Source organism: Neolamprologus multifasciatus, chromosome 2 (assembly GCF_963576455.1).
Source record: "Neolamprologus multifasciatus chromosome 2, fNeoMul1.2, whole genome shotgun sequence".
Lineage (NCBI taxonomy): Eukaryota > Metazoa > Chordata > Actinopteri > Cichliformes > Cichlidae > Neolamprologus > Neolamprologus multifasciatus.
The window spans coordinates 3,100,060-3,123,332 of NC_140440.1; the positions used below are offsets into that span (position 1 = coordinate 3,100,060).

General features: G+C 43.6%; 1 protein-coding gene across 1 annotated transcript in view; it reads right to left on the bottom strand.

The window, feature by feature from the left end:
• Positions 1 to 23,273, bottom strand: part of fat2 (FAT atypical cadherin 2) — a 103,512-nt gene that overhangs the window by 7,566 nt on the left and 72,673 nt on the right. The window contains exons 24-28 of the mRNA XM_085182876.1: positions 12,011 to 12,449; positions 10,503 to 10,656; positions 8,331 to 8,424; positions 8,092 to 8,240; positions 7,732 to 8,006 (exon numbers count right to left, since the gene is read on the bottom strand). Coding sequence (XP_085039002.1) covers positions 7,732 to 8,006; positions 8,092 to 8,240; positions 8,331 to 8,424; positions 10,503 to 10,656; positions 12,011 to 12,449 — 1,111 coding nt within the window. The remainder of the gene's footprint in view (positions 1 to 7,731; positions 8,007 to 8,091; positions 8,241 to 8,330; positions 8,425 to 10,502; positions 10,657 to 12,010; positions 12,450 to 23,273) is intronic.

The window sequence follows — 23,273 nt, forward strand, 5'->3', positions numbered from 1 at the left end:
CCGCTCTGAACACACATCTAGTTATGAGCACACGCACAGCGTCACTTCCACAAAGAGGAGTTCACTCATCAGAGCATCACAGACATAGTCATATGTGTAAAAAGCATTTTATAATTCCGCTACGAAACACTGCCCTCAAACCTCATATTTATTATTAATTATAATATTATCACATAATTATTATTTTTAATATTAAATATCAATAATAATAATTATCATCATCAATAATAATAATTACCGTAAAAACTAAAAGTCTGTAAAATCCATAAAAATCTGTTGTAGCTCTGGATGTGCTCTGTGTTTTTACAGTAATCACTGATAAGTTTTTAAAACTTGAATTTGATCATTAATTCAACAATAAATAATAAAAAAATGTTATTATTAATTTTAATAAAAAAGTTCATTAAGGTTAACATTTTACAAGAAAGAGCTCAACTCATTAGAAAAAAATAAAATAATAAGTAAATAGCCATAAAATGGGACACTAAAAATAGAAAAAAATAAAAATCAATATGATGCAGTAATTATTTTCTTGTGTCCTTACTCACATACAGACACACAGTGAAATAGACTACAGAGTACATATTAATTAAATTTGCTTACACATAATAATAGTATAACTGTATCATATAATGATTTAAAGAGTTGCAGCTCTTATTTACTTTTTTTGCCTGACCTTTGACCTTTACCCCTAAACATGACTGGCATTTTATAGCCGCCGTGACATCACGTTTATTGATTTGAAAGCTGATTGATGACAGCTAAAGTAGCCCACACTGTCAGATGTGACAGTGCTGCCATCAAACGGGCTCTTGATCCCGGGTTTCTCAGCCTCGCTGGATGAAGCCTTCAGCAGATGCTTGGGCCCATACTGTCATACAATACGAAAAATGAGAAAATATCAAAGAACACAAACTCAACAGGGCTGCCTTTGTGCTTTCTAATTAGCTTAAAACAGTAAGGATTGACCTGAGCCACCTTTGAAATCCTTGTTTTGTGATCTGTGAATCTAAGCTATGGATTTAAAATTGTTCCCAGAAGCTCAAACTCACTCGCCTCCATATGAACTGGATCTTAAAAACTTAAGATAACTCAAAAAATTCAGCAAGACAGAATAAAACTGGCTTACTCATCATTCAGTGATATTTAGCCCATTATTCGAAGAAATCAGAACGTGTCCGATTATCTGCTAATTAAATCAAATTGCATTCAACTAAGAGCAGAGAATTCAGAATCCTTACTCAGGAGTTAAAGTCATGAAAACAGGTAGAAAATCATCCCTTTGCAGTCAAGTGAAAACCTGTAAAGCCAGTCTGTGCCTAAAACCTCCGAACAGTGATACCAACACACTAATAATAATAATCATCATCATCATCATGAGGAAATGGTCCCAAAACGTCCCAGACCAGACCCCCGCAGACTCGAGGGCTCAGCAGAAAACAAAGTTGCTTCCCGAGGATTACCACTTCATATTCCTGCCCTTCATCCCCAAATCTCAAAGTAACAGAGCAGACGTGTTCGGCACTTTGCTCAGACAAACTTTAGAGGATTTCCTGCTGTTAGTTTGGTGTCTGAGAATACCAAGCAGACTCCCGGATGCTTGACATGGAGACACAGAGACAAAATGAGACAAAAGAGGAGCGAGGGAAATGCAAAGGAGACAAAAGGGAAACGCAGGAGAGAAGCCGAGGAGATGAGTGGGAAAGGGGGAGGAAGATGAAATGAAAAGGACAGATGGAAGGAGAGAGAGGAGAGACGTGACTGATGAGAGGATGAAGTAAACACAGCTCGGCGATGAAAGCCTGACAGCATCTTTAACGGTTCACCCACACCAACAGCCTTTGTTCAGTAACTCCGATCGGTGGCTCAGACTAACAGCACGAGCTGCTCCGAAGGGCCTGGGATTTGTAGAAACTGAAACAATGTCTGTATGTATAAAGATAAACAGGATGGTTCACACGGATGACTTTCTGAATTTTAGGATGCTTACTGACAAATTAATAAATGATGTCGTATTTAGACGGCAGGTCACTTTAAAGCTCCCTCTTTGTCTTTCTGTTTCCTACTAAGGTAGAATTAGAGGAAGCTTTCTATCTGAAAATGTTTTCAGACTAAAGTCCTGTTGGGGAGTTGCATCATTTTTCTTGTGTGATGAAAGTCCAGCGCCTTTGGGCCTTATTTATAATCAGTGAAATGACGTGTAAAAGCAAAAATTGTAATTGGTGTTAGAATTCACCGCCATGGGTATTTGTGCCTGAAGTGGGCGGATCATGTTGGTTTAGGGTTAGCTGCTGCTGAGCTGGAAAGATTTGAAAACTGGGGACAAAAAGTTTCCCTGTAGCTGTTTTTGTAAAGTCTGATATTCAAACAGCCTTGAAAAGACCATTAAAAGTAATGAAATTCCCCTTTGGAGGCTTTCTGTGAGGCTTCCAAATCACACAAATGTTTAAGAAAGGCTGACCAAGGGCAAGGCGGTAATCCCATTTTAGGGCTGAATGGGCTGCCATCTACCACTGTGTGCATGATTTAACTACAGATCAGTGTTGCTAGAAACTTTCACTGATAGATTTTATCCAATAATTCATCCAGAAACACAGAAAACAAATGAAAACATCAAATATCAGCAGCGAGCTCATGATGTTTGGAAGATTACGGCGCTGTGTTCACACCAGCAGTGGCGGCTTTAATCCTAATTCAAGCATAAAATCTTGATGGAGAATTAAACTCGTAAAGTATCAACTCGAACATTAGTGCTGCTTAAACCTGAAGCAGTCCTCACGAACACATGCTGACCATCTTTAGGACCAGACTGGACTCTTACCCCTTAAAGACAACATTCGATGACCTCTCCGGCACCCTTAATGATGAGCTCTGACACCTCAGTATATGTACAGTGGGGCAAAAAAGTATTTAGTCAGCCACCGATTGTGCAAGTTCCCCCACTTAAAATGATGACAGAGGTCAGTAATTTGCACCAGAGGTACACTTCAACTGTGAGAGACAGAATGTGAAAAAAAAAATCCATGAATTCACATGGTAGGATTTGTAAAGAATTTATTCGTAAATCAGGGTGGAAAATAAGTATTTGGTCAATAACAAAAATACAACTCAATACTTTGTAACATAACCTTTGTTGGCAATAACAGAGGTCAAACGTTTACTATAGGTCTTTACCAGGTTTGCACACACAGTAGCTGGTATTTTGGCCCATTCCTCCATGCAGATCTTCTCAAGAGCAGTGATGTTTTGGGGCTGTCGCCGAGCAACACGGACTTTCAACTCCCGCCACAGATTTTCTATGGGGTTGAGGTCTGGAGACTGGCTAGGCCACTCCAGGACTTTCAAATGCTTCTTACGGAGCCACTCCTTTGTTGCCCGGGCGGTGTGTTTTGGATCATTGTCATGTTGGAAGACCCAGCCTCGTTTCATCTTCAAAGTTCTCACTGATGGAAGGAGGTTTTGGCTCAAAATCTCACGATACTTGGCCCCATTCATTCTGTCCTTAACACGGATCAGTCGTCCTGTCCCCTTGGCAGAAAAACAGCCCCATAGCATGATGTTTCCACCCCCATGCTTCACAGTAGGTATGGTGTTCTTGGGATGCAACTCAGTATTCTTCTTCCTCCAAACACGACGAGTTGAGTTTATACCAAAAAGTTCTACTTTGGTTTCATCTGACCACATGACATTCTCCCAATCCTCTGCTGTATCATCCATGTGCTCTCTGGCAAACTTCAGACGGGCCTGGACATGCACTGGCTTCAGCAGCGGAACACGTCTGGCACTGCGGGATTTGATTCCCTGCCGTTGTAGTGTGTTACTGATGGTGACCTTTGTTACTTTGGTCCCAGCTCTCTGCAGGTCATTCACCAGGTCCCCCCGTGTGGTTCTGGGATCTTTGCTCACCGTTCTCATGATCATTTTGACCCCACGGGATGAGATCTTGCGTGGAGCCCCAGATCGAGGGAGATTATCAGTGGTCTTGTATGTCTTCCATTTTCTGATGATTGCTCCCACAGTTGATTTTTTCACACCAAGCTGCTTGCCTATTGTAGATTCACTCTTCCCAGTCTGGTGCAGGTCTACAATTCTTTTCCTGGTGTCCTTCGAAAGCTCTTTGGTCTTGGCCATGGTGGAGTTTGGAGTCTGACTGGTTGAGGCTGTGGACAGGTGTCTTTTATACAGATGATGAGGTCAACAGGTGCCATTCATACAGGTAACGAGTGGGGGACAGAAAAGCTTCTTACAGAAGACGTTACAGGTCTGTGAGAGCCAGGGATTTTCCTTGTTTGAGGTGACCAAATACTTATTTTCCACCCTGATTTACGAATAAATTCTTTACAAATCCTACCATGTGAATTCATGGATTTTTTTTTCACATTCTGTCTCTCACAGTTGAAGTGTACCTCTGGTGCAAATTACTGACCTCTGTCATCATTTTAAGTGGGGGAACTTGCACAATCGGTGGCTGACTAAATACTTTTTTGCCCCACTGTATATATGCCCATAAAGTCGTGGTTTGATGATCATTAGAACAGTTTCCAGGTTTTTCCAAGGGTGAGGCAGAGACCTCCCTCACGGATGCACAGTCAGTCCTTTTGTTCTAAAGCCAGGCCTGACTCAGTTCAGAAATCATGACCAGATAAGGAGGTCACTCGGCAGCCTCGGGTGGCATCACCATTAACAATAAGTCTTACAACGAATGAAGCGGCTCACACAGAAACGTGTCCTTTCGTGTGCTCGTAAGGTTGAACAGACGAACGACCTGCCAGCCGGGTGCTGCCTGAGGAGCGATGGCATGACAAACACCCAATCTGCCTCTCTTCATCTGTCTGAGCAACACGACCACGGACGCAGGACTCACAGCTCGGTGGTATGGATCGCTTACAGCTTACTGCACTGCTCTTAGGAAAATCCTTTTCATAGTAGAATAAAGGCCACCTGTTTGAGCTGTTCACAGGCTGAATTACTCAAACTGCTTCATGAAAAAGTTCAGAAGAGGACAACGACAGCTCCACACCTGAGCTCAGGTGTGCAAACGGGACAGAGCCAACGCGGACTCTCTGAACTGAGACCAGGCGCAGATTAAACATCATCGAATATCAGTCTGTGTGACACTGATGGTGGGGTTAAGTTGGCACATCACATCTTCATGTGATTTCCACTTAGACTGGTCATCAAACATCACTCAGAAACAGATACCTGCTAATCAATACCATCCAAATAAAATCCTGAAACTGGAGCTGCTCGGACCACACAGCAGCTATTTTATATGATTATTTCTATTCCACATAAACCAGGAGTTACATTTAACTGTTGCTGAGGAATTTAATGTTAAGTTCTTTTTTATGATTGGTAATAGAATTTATTTCCGGGGAAACACCACTTTTGGGCTCATGCTGTGTTGCTAAAGTTGAACCATAACTGCAGCTCATCAGTGTCGTCAGTGACAGCAGCTGATTGGACAAGGAGAGAACGTCCTTCATTTTGCTTGAGCTCATAAATGTTGCTGCCTGCGAGCTCCAGGTTGCCGATGAAACGCTGTTCAGTATTTGCTAGCAGTAGATAGCATTTAACATGGCGGTCTATAGTGGATGTTCTTTGTTACTTCGTTTTTCAGCAGCTTGGTGGAAACACAGCTCCGTGTTTAATGTGCACGTATGACGTTTGCTCGGAGAAACCCCCGGGACAGCTGTAGAGATTTAGGGAGCCTGAGAGGTGCGAACGGAAGGAAGAGTACTAACAAGAACGAGGCGTGGAGACAATGAGGAGGCAGATGTGACGTGATCACAGCAGTGAAACAGAAAAATCGCTTCCCGATGTTATCACTTCCTGTCGCCTCATTGAATGTTTCATCTCCCAGAGTTTAATCAGTGCCGTGTACTGACAGACAGTGCACGTTTCCCATGATGCAGCACTGCACATCCCAATTAACTGCGTGTTTACGGCAACACCGAGTGACTACAGCGTCTCTTCTGACCTTCTATATGTCAGGACTGAAAATGCTGCTGTGACTTAGATGGCATCTCTCCAAACGATTTTCCAGTCTGATTATTTGAAACTCCAACGCCGTCTTATTAAAGAGTCAGAGCTTTAATATTGTTTCCTCTATCAACAAAATCCAACACACCTTCAGACCAAAGCTGCATGATGTCCATGCTGCATGATGTAAAGTGCAGCACTGTTAAACTCCCCAAAGTGTATTGTGGGTAAACGTTCATGGATCACATCAGCAGTAGGGGTGGGTTTTGATAATCGATTCATTGATTAAAATCGTTTCTGGCTTGGATAACGTGATATCGATTCATTAAAATCTTGAATCGATTTTTTAAATATAGGCTAAATTTATTTTGCCCAAAACGCCAGAATCTCAGGTTAAACGGACACGGACACACGGGCACGGACACGGTCGGGGCTGAAAGCCAACAGCTCGCTGATTCTGATGTTTCGGCGGGTCTGCGCTTTGTGTTTACGCCCTTTTTGCGCTGATTCTAAAGCTGTTAGTTTTATCTCTCTCCAAACAATATTGACCGAACCAGCAGCAAAAGAAGATCCAAACTAAGCTTCACAAAAACATCGTCATGAATTCACTCTGACTTTTACTGTTTTGCTTCCACCACGATAAAATCACATGCACAGCTCTCTCTCTCTCTCTGTACTTCAAGAACAGTTTTCCATCTAAAAATCTGTTTTCTGCATTATTCACTTGTTTGTTACGCACAAGACTACAGTTATTTACAGCGCTGTCGGACGCAGTTTTTTTTCCTTTTACTTACTTCCGAAAAGAAAACCTAATTTCTGTCGTTCAATAGGCTTCTGGACAAATTTAAACTTTTTAAAATTATGCAAAATGCAAAACGCTTAGCCGTGTCTCTAATAAAACCTCTGTAACTTCAGAGGTAATGTTCATATGTTGATTAATGGTTTTCTTTCGTTTTTGATGTACTGCAGAATATTTTTACAAAATCCCAGGCCAGGAAAATCACCTTCATGTTTTTCTGTGTTTTATCTTCAGCTACTTTGACACAAAGGCCCCTGCTGTGATGCTCACACCTTTGATAAAGTCTTGCGTGTGTCAGCTTCCTTTTTATAGATACAAAAATATGTAAATGTACTGATCTGAATTATAATATTTCTGACTGTCTGTGGCAAAATTTCCCATATTCAAATCGAATCGAATCGAATCGAATCGTGGATCGAATCGATTCGGGACCTTGTGAATCGGAATCGAATCGATTTTAGAAATCAGTAATGATACCCAGCCCTAATCAGCAGGTGGGACAGGTAGCTGCTCAAAAAGACCTGTGCTTCCATCTGATACCAGGATCATCTCATAGCCCTGCTTCCTCCTTTTTTTTAATGCACTCAGTGTTTGGCTGTCTGAATGCGGCTTACAGCTGTGAAACGCAGAACAGTTCACCTGTTCGGCAGAAGAGTTTGCAAACATCACACACTTTAGGTCCTGAAGGAGTTTTTGAAAATGTTTGAAGGGTCTGGATCACAGACTAAACTGAATTTTAGTGGAGTCATCCTTCTGTCTATTCGTGTTGAGCTAGATGAATCACTGCGGTAAACCTCAGGAGCGTCGGATCTAATGACATTCTGCGCTGCATGAGTGCTGCTAATAGTCCTGCTTTATTTTCATTATCAATGCTCACAATCAGATGTCCAAGAGCGTGCTGAGGTTTCATCAGAAAGTCTCCCAGCCCCCCAATTCAAACCAACACTCACCCTCATAGTCCAGGTCCCAGTGGTTTTTCCTGATGGAGTCGTTATCAGAGCTCGATGGCGGCCTGACAGGAAGGTTGGGAGCAACGCTGCACACGACCGGCCCCTGCGTCTTTGGAGACCCACCTGCCGACGAACCGATCTGGCTGCGTGGACGTAGCGATCTGAACGGTGTGTGGTCAAGGTCATTGGTTGGACCAACCAGCGAGCTCATCTCAATGGGGTTGACTTCCTGGGAGTTTGCTTTGAGGCTCTTGGCCAGACTGGACTGTAAGTACCTGTAGGTGAAGCAGCTGACGTTAGAGATTTAATAAGATCTGATGGAATATGTTGATGAATAACTTCAGAAATAAAACCTCTTACCCGTTGGAGTCCTGGACGCAGACAGGTTTTTTCTTCTTCTGCTGAACATGTCGTTTCCTGATGCAAACAAAGACGCCGACCAAGAAGACTAATCCGAGCACACCGGCACCAATCTGTGTGATCTCCACGTATCCAAACGATGGATTGACCTAAAGGACGGGAAAATGATTAAAGTTTGATCTGCTGCCACTGAAGAAGAAAGAACGTTAAGGTCATGTGTGTCTGTCGTCATGACTGACCAGAGGCAGCGGCTCACAGTAGATGGCACCATTAGTGACTTTACAGCCGAACCCTTGAGGACACTCGTTGGGTGAACAGCCTCTGTCCTGGCACCTAAAAGGTTAAAGGGAGGAACATTAAAGCACTTTCAGAGGATGGAAAACTAAAATATTCCAAAAAACAGCAAACTGTGAGTGAAAAGAACCAAAACTCTCATTTAAACTTTGCACACCTCACATTCAGTTTCGTCTCCTCGGGCACCTCTGGACTGATTTTCAGTCCCGTTCTGAACTCTTACATCCCAAAAGCTCACAGAGCAAATATCAGCTTTAGTTTCAGAAGGACCTGAATTTCATGTGACTGTGTCCACAGTTTTTAACTTTGTAAAAAGAATTTATGTTGGAAATGAAATGAAGAAATGATAAAAGGTGATAGCCGCACACACAGCAGCTCCTGTCCCTCCTCAGTTGGACTTCTCTGCTGATGAGACTGCCCAAACTCCAGAGGTTACTCTTTGCCTGTCTGAACAAGCGCTCGTTAGCGGAGAGGAGCACAGAGGTGGAGGTTAAATCAGTGATGATCCTATAAGCTTCAAAGCTGGCATGGGCACGAAACACCACCCTGAGACCCTGCTGGCCCAGATCTGATTGCTGAGTGCTGGAGCGGAAGCACTCACACAAAGCCGGCACTCTGTTTTCCATAAATGTGCCCGCAGCTCAGTTTATTTCCCCGGTGCTCAGGTCCCCCGCTTTACTTCACTCAGAGTGTATCCCGGCAGCGCTTTGTAGAGAAAAACATGTTTCCTGTTATTATCTGAAGGAAGACTTTGCTTTGGAGACCAGAGGAACGTTTCTGAATGACTTTGGACACTCTAAATAAAATGTCCTCTTGTGTGCTGCTGTCCACCACACATGCTGGTGACAGCTTGATAAAATATCTCTGCGTGTTTTCCTAAAGCAAAAGTACGCCGCCTGCAACTACCATCCGGCAGTAGCCATTCTTCATTCAGCGAATTAAACCAAAACCACCTGGAAGAGGGACGGGGGCTCAGAGCCGCGGGGATCAAAGCAGCTTTAATGAAAGGAAGGAGATGCAAATATGGCCGTAACTCTTGGGGGGGGGGGGGGGGGGGGGGGGGTGAGCTTGTGTGTGCGTCAGACTGGGTTTTTTGCTTCGTGTTTATATCTTTAGTTTCAGTTTTCCCTCAAAATGTCAATTTTAGTTTTTTTTTTTTTATTAGTTTCACCGCTCTATAAAAAAAAAATAGCCCAGAAGTAGATCCGATGGCTCGGTGGGAGGCGACTTGTCTCCAAACAGTTGCAGTGTGACTGCAGTCGCTCTCAGACAGATTGGCAGATTTGAAGGTTTGCAAATAATCATCATTTAACTTATAAATGCTGACATTTACCAACATGTTGCAGTCAGTCTGCACCCCATCGCAATGCAATCAGGGGTTCGACTCAGCGGGCTGCAGACTGGCTGTAACCTGATTTCACTCGAGGGTAAAAATGAAGGTCTCGATGCACCGAAGTCACTTTGAAGATGGCGGCTGACTGTGAGTGGTTGCAGACCTGGTCTCCAACTCTGAAGTGACCATTCCAAAAGTTTAGTTTTCAGTTTAGTTTCAGTGACTTGCTGTGTGACAACATTGGTTTCACTGGAGCATATATTACCCAAAACACAATGCTTTTTGCACAGTGGAACATGTGCAGCAGCAGCTCTCTAAAGCAAATATCTAATCAGCTAATCACGTTTTAATGCTCAAAGAGCTTGTTGCCATGGTCTCAGGACCTTGATGTTGAATTTTCTCTTTCCTCTTCTGGATTATTGTTGCAGGATCTTAGTTCATGCACTTGAGTCTTGGTCTCTCTTTTTGGTTTCCACCCTTTGTCTGAGTTAAGTAGTTATCACTTTTGCCTGTTTGTTTGGTCTTTGAGGACATTTTTAGTTTGGTCAGTCCTTAAAAGTCAAGTAGATGATCACAAACCTGCACACTATGAAGAGGATGATGTGATAGGAATGGATCTCCATCACTCAGGGCTGGGGCCAGATGAAGAAGTTATGAAGAATAAGGATACACTCTGTGCTTACATTGATTTGAACGGCAAAGGCAGGCTCCACTGTACCTAATAAAGTGGCTGTGATGGTTAAAAGCATCGGTGAATGAGGTGTGTGTGTGGACATGTGCCTACCTTGCCTCAGGGTTCTCACGCGAGCAGTTGCACAGGTAACCTTGATCCATGGGCATGCACACCCTGCCGTGGGTGCATGGCTGGGAGGCGCATGGGTTGTCGGTCAGCTCGCATTGGGCGCCGTGGAAGAGTCCTGCACACCTGCAGCGCGGCTCTGCAGAGCAAATAAAACACACCCAGACATCTGAGACAAGAGCAACTGATCAAAGCCACAGCGAGTCTCCCCTACAGGCACGAAATAATCAAAGCAAAGGTCAGCAAGGTCCGGCTGGAGAGTGCAGCACCTTGTTGATGTTTAAAGGGAAAAATCGTGCAAGATTTATTCTCCCAAGGATTACTGGCAGAAAATAACACGTGGAATTGAATCAGGCAGCAAAAATCATGTTTCATCAGCCAGAATCAGAGAGGGAAGCCACCAGGATGAGGAAGCAGGGATCAAGGACACAGGCTGAGACCACGACTCTTCCATTATCATGTGACTAATCTACAATCTAAACTGACTTCTGCACATACACCTGTATTTGTCTTAATCTGCGAGTCATAAAGATAAAGCTTTCCTGATTTGTAAAAAACAGGAAGCAGGGGAGGATTTAGGGTGGGGCTATGCTATGATTGACATGTTGATACACTCATTTTTACCCAACCGGTCTCTCAGATGGGGTCACCTGATTGTTGGGGTTTTCTCCTTAATGTTGTGTTTACCTTACAATATAAAGTGCCTTGAGACGACTGTTGCTACAACGCTGTGAGATGGGGACAGAAAAAAAATCATATTTGTTTCAACAGTTTCATAAAATCTTGCAAACTGAACGTTGCCTTGCAGCTGTACTGAGGCTGATTCTTCATTAAAAGCTTAACTTCCACCACCTGCAGGCACTAAATTTTTGTTTTTTCTCCTAGTGATGAGATAAAAATGACTGCAGGGGCAAAAACAGCAAGTTTTTTAAGTTTAATTTTTTAAATCTGAGATTTTGCTTTCGGTCATTCGAATCCTTCTCAGAGGAGGAGCAGAGGAGGACACATGGAGCTGAACCTCCTGAGGAGGACCTCAGCTCCAATGGGTGTGGGTTCCTGCTGAATCCGTCACGTCGGTCCATCTCCTCCTCCTGTGGTACTTCACTTGTTCTCCTTTAGTACTTTAGTTACTGAGCTCACATTGTTTGTTTGTTTTAATCTAATTTTATTAAGTCATCATAACAAAAACTCTAATTAAACTAAGAGTTTTTCTGGCTCTCATACTTGGTTATGTGCTACCAGGTACTCATAAAAATAAAGGAACACACGCTGTGTGGTATTTCCTTATGTTTTGGCACATTTTTCCTGCTTTTATTTTGGCGGGCTAAACTGGAGGCTGAGAGGAAACTAAATGATGTAAGAGCCCTGAGCTGGACTTGGAACTTTGGCCCTGAAGTGTGGACATTTGTCTGTTTCAGGAAGTTCTGTGCACAACCTCGAAATCTCTGTTTTATTTTTTTACTTTTAATAAAATCTAGCTTTTGGCGACTCACCCCCCGTGGCGTCCTCCTCACAGACACCTCCGTTCTTGCAAGGGCTGCTGTCGCAGGCTCCTCCCCCGCTGCAGCACTGGTACACCCCAAACACCCTCCTGCTCCCTGACCCCCTCCACTCCGCCGAGTCGCCTGTTCTGATTGGCTCCCCATTGAGCTCCAGGCCCTCAAGGCAGCCGCTGAAATTATGCGGCTGTTGGTGGAGCTCTGGAGGAGAACCAAAGAGCAACGCTCCATGGGAGCGCAGCATCTGGCACGGCTCAACTGAGGAGGCGGACACCGGATGCTGCCCGTCCAGGGTCAGCCTCAGTGAGGAGGAGTTGACCTCCAGCAGGACGCTGTGCCAGCGACCGTCCGACACCATATGAGAGCCAATCGGCAGTGAGGCAGGGGTGGCGGTTCCACATCTGTACCTGAAGAGCAGGTCTCCGCCGGCCAACTGAGGGAGGAAGACAAAGGTCAGTGAGACACATGCACGAAAACCAGAGAAGAATACATCCGACTCCATTTCTGAGTGTAAGTCTTTGACTCTTATTATTTTCTTTCTTTCTGGGCAGAAGAAACTGTTAAATGAACAAACAATATTATTTAACATTATTTAACCACCGACATCCTGCTTGGAAGCAGCTCTGACGTTTAATGCTCCTTTCAGATTCGTTTCAGTGGTTCCATCACTTAGTGTTTTGTAGTTTGTTAGAAAAAATCTCAAAATGCTTTAAATTCATCTTCATTCATTTAGACACTCGTGCTGTGACTTATGTTTCAGATTTTGAATGAATGCCAAAAATGTCTCTAAGTTTAGACAGATGGGGTCAAAGGTCCTTCACTGTGTCATGCTGTGCACTCAGCGTCCTCTCAGAGTTTCTGCACGCTCAGCGTTCCCAAAGCCAGGTCATGTTTTCTACATGTAACACCACGCTACTCCAACTTCCGAGGAGCATGGATGTTTTGGCCTCGCTGGTCGCCGGAGGCATTATTGATAGCTGCTGTGTCTATTTCGGCGTGCTCCTGTCTTTATTTGCAGCTCTCTATCGCTGCTACATGTTCTCTCTGCTTTCTTGTGGCAGTAAAAAGCTTCAGCAGTGATTTATATCGGAGGGGCCGGACCTGCAGGACTCTTCTCATGGATCAATGACAGCCCACGGGGCTGAAGGAGGGAGCTGAGGGCTGAATTGTGCTGCTCGTCTTTATTCTGCATCACATACATTCCTGTGACTCTGGGTGTGATTTATGGCAGACGTGTGAGGGAGATGATGCACTCGGGCTTTTACAGCATCAGCGCAGCATAAGTCGAATCCCGCTCCTCAGAGACTTCAGCTCTGCAGCATCAGTGCTTCACGCCTCTATAAATCACATACTGTCAGTGCTGCTGGTAAACTGGAGAGTGCCGACAGCGTGTGATGTGTGTTGCGACTGCACGCAGGCAAACTACAGCACTGGTGTCAAACCGAGACAGAGAGGGAGAAGGCTGAACTCAGGCCAAAGAAGGAAAACTCAGCAATCTGACGCGCTTCAAACATTAAAATAGAAGTTTCCAATTTTAAAAAAAGGAAAAATCCTTGGACACGCCCCTTTCCCTGTATGGTTCTTCCTTCCCACAGTCGCCAAGTGCTTGCTAAAAGGGGGTGGTCTGATTGTGGAGGTTTTGTGTAGTATTGTGGGGTCTTTAACTTATAATACAAAGTGCATTGAGAGGACTGCTGTTGTGATTTGGTGCTATGTTAATTAAAGTGAGTGAATTGGGGCTGGATTTCAGCTTTGCTCACACTTGTGATCCTGCATGTCTTCACTTGGACGGGGACAACAGAGGTATGTAAGAAACTCAAAGAGGCTCCTTGCATCAGGACTGACTCTGCGCTTTGAGAAGAGCTGCACAGCCAGGAAACTGCATACCTGTCCAATTGAGCTACTTGACAGAGAGTGTGTCACATCCTGGATATAAATCCAGTGTTTTTAAGGAACGCTGGTCTTTAACAGTCTGCAGATTGCAGGTGATGTTTCAGCACTTGGGAGAGAATTTTGGGAGGATGAAAGGCAGCAGTTCAGACTGCTCAGCATCAGGCTGGCTAAACGAGCCAAGAGTCTGAGAGGCTAAATGCTGATGTCACTAACGCGATGTTTATCAGGAGCAATGCTCTCACATTTAGCATAAAAGCGCATTAACTTTTGTTTACTCTCTTTGAGGATAAATAGTGACTCAACCTGGGAGACATGTAATTACATTTTCACTCATGTCGTCTGCAGAGTATTGGACATATTCATCACTGTCTGCCCTGCACCTGATCAAAATTCAGCAGCACTGAGAAAACTCCCTCCTGAGGGAGACGCGACTGTTTTCCAAATATGAAAATTAATAATCATCCATTCAGTGTTCGTAAGACCATCCAAGCAAGAGCTCCCACCGACTGTTAAAATAAACGTTTACAGCATGACAGAGAAACTGTTCTGGTCCCTGTTAATAGTTTCCCCTTTCATAACAGTTCCCTCTTTGCCTGACAGCTGGGTGGCGGCACCTCCATCCAGCTCCTCTGGGCAGCTGTCCCTACTCCTACTTACTCACGCATGTGTGTGTGTGTGTGTGTGTGTGTGTGTGTGTGTGTGTGTGTGTGTGTGTGTGTGTGTGTCTTTGTGATGAAATGGACAAAGACACACATAAACCAGGACACCTTTCCACCTCCCATGCACTGATGTTGATCTTCCTTAAAGAAGGATTTTCAGTCCCGTTGCTTCCTCACCGTAAGAAGTCCTTAGTCTTCAGTGTGAAGGTCTTCCTTCTAAACCAAGCCTCCTCAATGTTTCCGTAGGAATTTGGGTTTTATGGGGTAGGCTTGCTAACCCTACATCACAGCCTTCTCAATTCTCAGTTGTTCCTAAATAAATATAATCTCCCCAGAGTTTGCTAGGCATGGCCCAGGCTCCTCCCAGCTGGACAGAAAACATCTCGCCTAAGAGGCTCCAGAGTAATCAAATGCCGCCTTTCTCCTGTGTTTAAAGCTGAGCCCAGCTGCCCGTCGGGGAATTCCATGTCTGCCACCACCAGCTCATTCTGCAGGTTGGAACGCAGACAGCTTAGCTCTCCTTTTCTTCAATTCTGTCAATCGCCTCCTCCGCTCTGATTGTGGAGCAAAGTGAGCAACAGAAACCCCAGAGCCTCGCCCGCCGCAGACCCACACTGGTAGAATTTAATAAAACAAAGGGACGACTGCTGAATGAGACTGTGAGCAGGATTCCCTGCTGCTCTCTCACCGCGATAAAAGCCTAAACTGACATTTCAGGCATTTTGTGTCACTGCAGAAACACCAACTGTGTATGGAGTGAGTTCACGGACACTCCTCATCACACAGGAGTGACAAATCACCTCTTCCTGTTCTACACTTCTCACCCAGGCAGCTTTTCATCCACACGCTCACACATTTTAATTTCAAAGGAGCCGATTCCAAGCGCATGCATGCAGAAGCAAAGAAATTAATGGCAGCAAACAGGTCTGAAGGTGAGCACGTGTTTCCTGTCCCACAGGTGTGAAAGCTGACAGAGAATTCTGATGAGGTGTGGAAGAGTACACTCATACAGTCCGCTCAGTCCTCCCGGGTAATCAGGTGTATGAATAGCGCCTCGTATGTTCAGGAAGTTTCTCTGAACCAAACCCAGGTGAGGGAGCTCTCGCTGCTCAGAAATTCCTTTTGAAGCCATTTCTGCTCATAATGAAGCGGGCAGGGACCAAGATCCAAAGCCCAGGAGGGAGAACCCTGGGAAAGGCTGAATGGTGCTTTTGAAATTTCCTGAGAATCAGAGCGAGTGAATATTGAGCCGGAGAGCTCATAGAGGAGGAAAGCCCAGGAGGGGAAACGTCATCAAACCAGGTTTGGGTCATGAGTTATCTGTTCAGGTCTCATTGTTTTCGGCCAGCTTAATAAAGCTTCCTGTACTGCTCCACGAAACGAGGCAATAAATGTTGGAGATTTTTCTTTTTTTAAGTTCAGAAACTTACAGCCTGTGAAACTCTGCAGGTTTATGGTGTTATTTTTGTGCCACTATTCTGAGCGCACGTAAAAAAACGTTTGCAGGTGCAAGTGTTGCATTTTGAGGAGACATTTAGCGAAGAAAAGCTAAATTTGAGTGAACAAAATTCATTCCTGCGTGCAAAAATGTATTTCAGTGTTTGGTATTATCCATACACACACACACACACACACACAATAGCAGCCCCTGTCGCTCAGGTTTTACATTTGCGCTCGCTCGCAATGTGTTGCTCGCGCTCTCAACAATTCTGCCTGTGCACGCTCAACTCTTTCTGTACACCGTTATATTTGTGCCACAAAACCAGCCAATCACAGACTTGGATGCAAAAAAATCTCATTGGCTGTTTTGGTCTCCAATCAGCTCGAAATGACGAAATGCAACATCCCAGAATCCATTTCGTCCAAAACTCTAACGAGGCAGTGGCGGAGTTTGAAATATTACTCTTTCTGGGTCACAAAATAAATTTAAGATATTTTCATGCGAGAATGGTGCTGTGTAAACTTCAAATATCTGCTCAATTTATCAAGACATCACATATTTGCAAAAGTGCTCTGACGTTTTCGGAGATGCCTGTTACCCACCAGCTGACCGGGTGGTCACTCGGGTTAAACATAATATATAAGGCTGAACTGACAAAACCACCACCAGGTATTTCAGGAAAAACCATAAAGCCTTTGAACTAAAACAAACACTGTTGTGACAGTGATGTACACTGTCTTGTTGATATATATGTATGATTTGTATCACCTTCATGTTTCCCTCTCACCACATATCCAAACCGACACCATGACCAGCAGCTTTTACAGCTGTGGCTCCAGCAAACATCAGCTGATACTAGAAATTAATATTAAATAAATTCTAACAACAGCTAATCAAGCTTGAACGTGCTGCTGTTGTTTAGCGCGACATCCGCTGGTTTTCTCTTTCTGGTGCAAAGTGGGCGATAAACAAACAAGAGAGACGATCAGCTGATCATTGATCAGTTTCATGATTGAAGTAGCAACAGGAGAGGGAGGGGGGAGAATGAGGGGAGAAGCAGCAGCTGTGCAGCAAAGACACAGAATAACTCCAGCTTTGTGTCTTTTTTTCCATTCTAGCTAACGAATCGCGTTCCTTTTCCCCTCAATACGGATGTATTGTAATTGGTCCAGCCCAGAGTTGATCATGACCAATTGGGTAATCCACCACCTTTCATTGTAATTACATTTACAAAAACAAACAAACATAAAAATGAAAAATCACCATCGGCTCACCGGGCAAATGTCCGTTATGCCCAACGGACAGTCCAGCTATGCGGTCAGCTGGTGGGTAACAGACATCTCCGAAAACGTTAGAGCACTTTTGCAAATATGTGATGTCTTCATAAATCGAGCAGCTATTTGAAGTTTACACAGCACCATTCTCACATGAAAATATCTTAAAAGTTTATTTTGTGACCCAGAAAGAGTAATATTTCAAACTCCGCCACTCTGTGTTCCTCCGCCACTGCCTCATTAGAGTTTTGGACGAAATGGATTCTGGGAAATTGCATTTTGTCATTTCAAGCTGATTGGAGACCAAAACAGCCAATCAGATTTTTTTGCATCCAAGTCTGTGATTGGCTGGCTTTGCGGCAAAATATAATGGTGTACAGAAAGAGTTGAGGGCGCACAGGCAGAAATGTTGAGAGTGCAAGCAGCACATTGCGAGCAAGCGCAAATGCAAAGACTGAGCGACAGGGGCTGCTATTGTGTGTGTGTGTGTGGATAATAGCAAACACTGAAATACATTTTTTGCACGCAGCAATGAATTTTGTTCACTCAAATTTAGCTTTTCTTTGCTCAAAATAAATGTCTCCTCAAAATGCAACACTTGCACCTGCAAACGTTTTTTACATGCGCTCAAATTTCTTTTACGTGCGCTCAGAATAGTGGCACAAAAATAACACCATACTGGTCGGAGGACAAAATATCACCTTACTCCATCCTCTTATCCTTGTCAGGGTCATACGGGGGCGTTAATCCTGGCTACCAAATAGGACTGGGCGATATATCTAGTTTTTAAAAAAAAATATCGATATATTTTTATATGAGATATAAGATGTGACAATATCGTTTATATCGATATATAGTATATGCTACGTTATAATTATACTTGTGGAGCCGCAAGTTTGCCTCTCTTTCGTCCACTTTTGTCTCTACGCAACGTTACTCGGCCTCGCCTCTCCTTCACTGAACACAACTTCCCCTCCCCCATTGCTTCACCAGCAGGCAACGACAAGATGGACACGGCAAATCTCTGTTAACGAGTTACCGCGGATCGCCCCGTGCGTGGGGCTGGACGGCGTCAACGTGTTAGCGAGCTAACCGCGCTAACGAGCTAACGACATACAACCCCTGTGGGCTGCATGGCCTAAAATCCTTTCATTTTCTGAAAAATCGACAGCGCGCCTTATGTATGAATTCTGGTTGTGCTTACTGACCGCGAACCGATTTATTGTGGTACACGGCGCTCAGCAATCTGTCAAAAAATGTTTTAGTATGACTTTGCAGCTGCACCGCTTGATGGATGGTCGGAGCATTACGGCTACCTTAGTCTGGAGCCTCGCGGAGTGATACGTGCCGTGCTTCAACGTAATATTACCATATTGTCCATATGGACCACAAATGGCACCTGTAAGAGACATGGTTGCAAAGAGGATTTCAAACTCCAGGCTGTCAGTCACGCAGTAGAACTTTTGGGAACAGAGCAGCTGTGAAATCTGCCTTTGTTATTATGCTCAGCGTCTGTTAGTTTACATTTTGACTGCACAGTTGTGTGCTTTTTGTTATGCACAAAAACAACGTTTTATTTTATTTATGCAGCATTATTATTTAATAAATGCTGATAATTTATTTTTGAGTAATTTCTTCATGTACATCTACGCTGTATGTTAATAAAAGTGCCTGTGTGACATCTGGGACACAGCTTTGACTAAGAACTCTCTTTTTGTTCTTACTTTATGGCTTTAAAACAAATATCGAGATATATATCGTATATCGCCATCCAGCTAAAAAATATTGAGATATGAATTTTGGGTCATATCGCCCAGCCCTACTACCAAAGGTCTAGGGTACACCCTGGACAGGTCACTAGTCTGTCACAGAGACAGACAACCACTCGCACCTATCCTATCCTCACTAACTGTATGTCTTTGGACTGAGAGAGGAAGCCTGAGTACCTGGAGAGAACCCATGAATAGCTTCCGGAATTTTCCAAACTAAGGACTCCAAAGGGTCAAAACATACATTTTTTCTCCCCACTGTCACCAAGCGCCAGCTCATAGGGGCTGATTGTTACTTTACAGTGTAGAGTTACCCAAGGTGAGTGTTGTTGCTGGATGTGAACTGGATCCACGTTTGGACCATGGTTCCTGCTCCACACTCACACATCGAGATGAAATATAGTTCCTACACAGATGTGCACTATCGTGAAACTATGCGTGCTCACATTTTCCTCTTTTACAAAGTCAAGCAGGTAAGAAGACATGCGTGTCTCTATTGCTGCTGTCCTGAGATACAAAGAAAGAAAACTGCAGCATTTGGCAGAACAAAGATTTCTGATTCCTTCATTCACAGGAAGTTTCCCCTGAGCTGGGCATCTCAACTGGCAAATGTTTAATAACGTTGTTTGACACTAATTTAGCAGCAGATTTACAAAAAGGGAGAGCCGCTGAGTTGATTTAAGGCGGGTCTCTGTGGGGACCGTCGAGTGAGGCTTTTCATCCCAAAATGTTTCTGTCATGGTCCGACAGCCCTCGCCTGGATGCCTGCCCATGTGTTATTGTGTGCATGTCGCTACCTTCCCCTCTCTCCCACTCTCTCTCTCTCGTAACGGGATTGTTTACCTCCGAGCTGTGACGAGCATTCCCGCACAGAGACTGGCCGCACCCGTTGTTGATCGGAGCCGACCAGCTGTAGCCAATTATCCGCCATCTCCCGGGCTGCGTTCTTAACAGGGCGATTGAGCTTCGGTCAGCACTGGATCATTGTGTGAAACACAGTAGAGCAGCGCGGATGGTTTTTGTGGCAGTTTACGTTGATCTGAGGATTGTTTAGTTACTCCGTGTGTGTTTGTGTGTTTGCCACCAGGAGGAAAACTGAGAGAGAGATCACGGGAGCTGGACCGCCACTCGGGATTACTGTTTGGAAGGAGTCACTACGTGTGTTTTCACTTCACGGCCACGAGCACTGCTAGGAGGAAAAGGAGGAGACCACACCTGGGCACCCATCACTATATATATATATATATTAGGGGTGCAACGATACTCGTATCGATATCGAACCGTTCGATACAGTGCTTTCGGTTCGGTACGCATATGTATCGAACGATACAACATTTTTAATTTATTTTATCAACTTTCCTTCTGATGATGCTGTCTGTGTTGAGCGCTCAGTGGATCTGAGCTCGACAGTGCAGCCTAGGCGGAGTAGTCGAACACAGATTCACTGAGCGCAGGGCAAGCTAGCGAGACAGAAGCTAGGCTAGTTGCAACATGGCAAATTGAACCTCCCCCACCCTCATTCAGATCTGGCGTTTGGAACTATTTTGGTTTTCATGTGATGTATGACCCTGAAGGTAAGCCTGTCATGGACAAAAGTAAAACAGTATGTTGGATGTGCCAGCAATGCTCAATTGGTGGGAACTAGTGTGTTAGCGCAGTTAGCTCGTTAATGTGTTGACGTCTTCCAGCCCCACTCATGAGGTGATCCGCGGTAGCTCGTTAACGGAGATTTGCCGTGTTGTGACGTTAATGTCATTTCAGATTTACGCTGACAGCACTAGTGGGAACACAACCAATATGACTGCACATTTACTCCGACATCATCCTAGTGCAAAGACAAGTGGAAGCAGAGAAAAACAACAAGCACGCATGCTACAAACTTTACCCGAGTCATTTAGACAGCCGTTAGCACATGATTCTCCTTATGGGGACCTGATATGTTTAATATGCTGCTGAGAATATAGCCCAGAAGAAGCGTATAGTATAGCTTTTATTTTGGAAAGAGACATTTCTCCATAATAAACTCTCTTTTCCAAAGATGAGTGATTCCTCAATCAGATACAGGGCTCGCAAAATCGCTAGCCCGACGGGGCTTTTTTCCAGTCGGGCTACCAAAATCTATCTCTGCCCTGCCCGTCGGCCTATCCTAGGAAGGAAAAATATATGTCAATGCTTTTGCATTCTTTTGGAAATGTAGCTGGGTAATTATGTCATTGGCATCGGCCACTGTCAATATGTGACATACTGAAATCGCGTTTGAATTTGCACTTGTTTTTTGCTTTCACTTTGCAATCGCGTGAACTGTGTATAGAGAGCGACAGTACTGATTGGTGAGTGATGATAATTTGCGCACCAATTCCTCTGACATCGTCTTATCAATCGTTAGCTTACTATGCAAACATGACAAGTGAAATCTCCCGCAGCTTAAACATGTGAGAGGTTGATCGCGCAGAGAATCGCTGAGCGTTATGTTAGTGCGTGTGTAAAAGCAGCAGGATATATATTTTAGTTCTGCTGAGCCAAATAAGACAGGTCAGCGTGAAGAAGTGACAGCCAAAGAAAAGCTTACCACAAAACGGAAAGGTTATGACAAATCAGACTATAAGGCAAAAAGAAAGTGCAGCTTTATGGTTTCATGGACAAAAGAATTTCTGTGGCTGCAATATGACGAGCTAAATAACCAGGGCTGCACATAAGTGGTCCGCAGGTGCGCATTCGCTGTCAAAATAAAAACCCGCACAAGATAAGAAGTTGCAACGCGTGTTTGCGTACATAAGATTTTCAGGAGGACAGACATTTGTTTAGAACTCTTAAAGATGTCGAAGAAGCTCCTTTAAGCAGTTACTGTGATGTTCCTCCACCTCCAAAGAAATGTCAGAAGGAGTCCGAACCACAAAAGAAGCGCGTATTCTCTGAAAAGTGGTTGCAGGAGGTGAGCTGGCTTCAAACAAATGATGAACGCACAGAGATGTGGTGCAGAATGTGCCGTGAAAATTTAATAAATGACAAATTAATAAAAAGGCATGAACATTTCTTTTGTATCGAAAAAATATCGAACCGTGACACCAAAGTATCGAACCGAACCGAACCGTGAATTTTGTGTATCGTTGCACCCCTAATATATATATATATATATATATATATATATATATATATACACACATATATATATATATACACACATATATATATATATACACACATATATATATATATATACACACATATATATATATATATATATATATATATGTGTGTATATATGTGTATATATATATATATATATATATATATATATATATATATGTGTGTATATATGTGTATATATATATATATATATATATATATATATGTATATGTATATGTATATATATATATATGATATATATGTATATATATATATATATATCATATATATACATATATATATATATATATATATGTATATATATATATATATATATGTGTATATATATGTATATATATACATATATGTATATATATATATATATATGTATATATATATATATATATATATATAATTGAACGGTTGCACCTTTACCGCACTGTAAATAAATCCACTGTCTTCTCCCAAAGGAGTCCTGCATACGAGTCCTCTTTTCTACACCTACCCTGACAGTTTCCAGCTATGATTCACAGATATGACCTGGTGCTTCACTTCATCCCCACTCACATCATCGTAAATACCGACATTTGATTTGCTCCTGTTTGCCGGCCGCCGTGTGTGTGTGTGTGAAGTATCTGATACCCGCTGAGCTGCTGGTCTGTGTTCTTCTCACTGCGGTGAATCTGGCTCAGTCCGCCTGTTTTTAGACGACGCTGCCTTCTTCGGTGTGAAATTCCAGCGATGTCCCGGACCTCTGTGAGCTGACGAGGCAGGCCAGTGTGAGAGTGGAGTTTGTTATAGAGATGTTCAGCTTTCTTTACTCACTGCTTTGAAATAAAACTCCTCACCATCATGCTGGTTCTCCCGACAAATTGAGAGCATATCAGGTATTCCTTTCTTGTATCTCTGCATGACAGGTACTTTCACATGCTCATGTCCTAAATGCCTGATTGAATTTCAGAAGCAGTCCTGAATCGCAGACCTGCATGAAGCTTCTACGCTGGCTGAGGAGGCGCGTGACGCAGGTCCCGGTTTGATCCGGTCATGTGACCCCTCTAATCCGCAGCAATGACTTTAGTGTATTTAACGAAGCC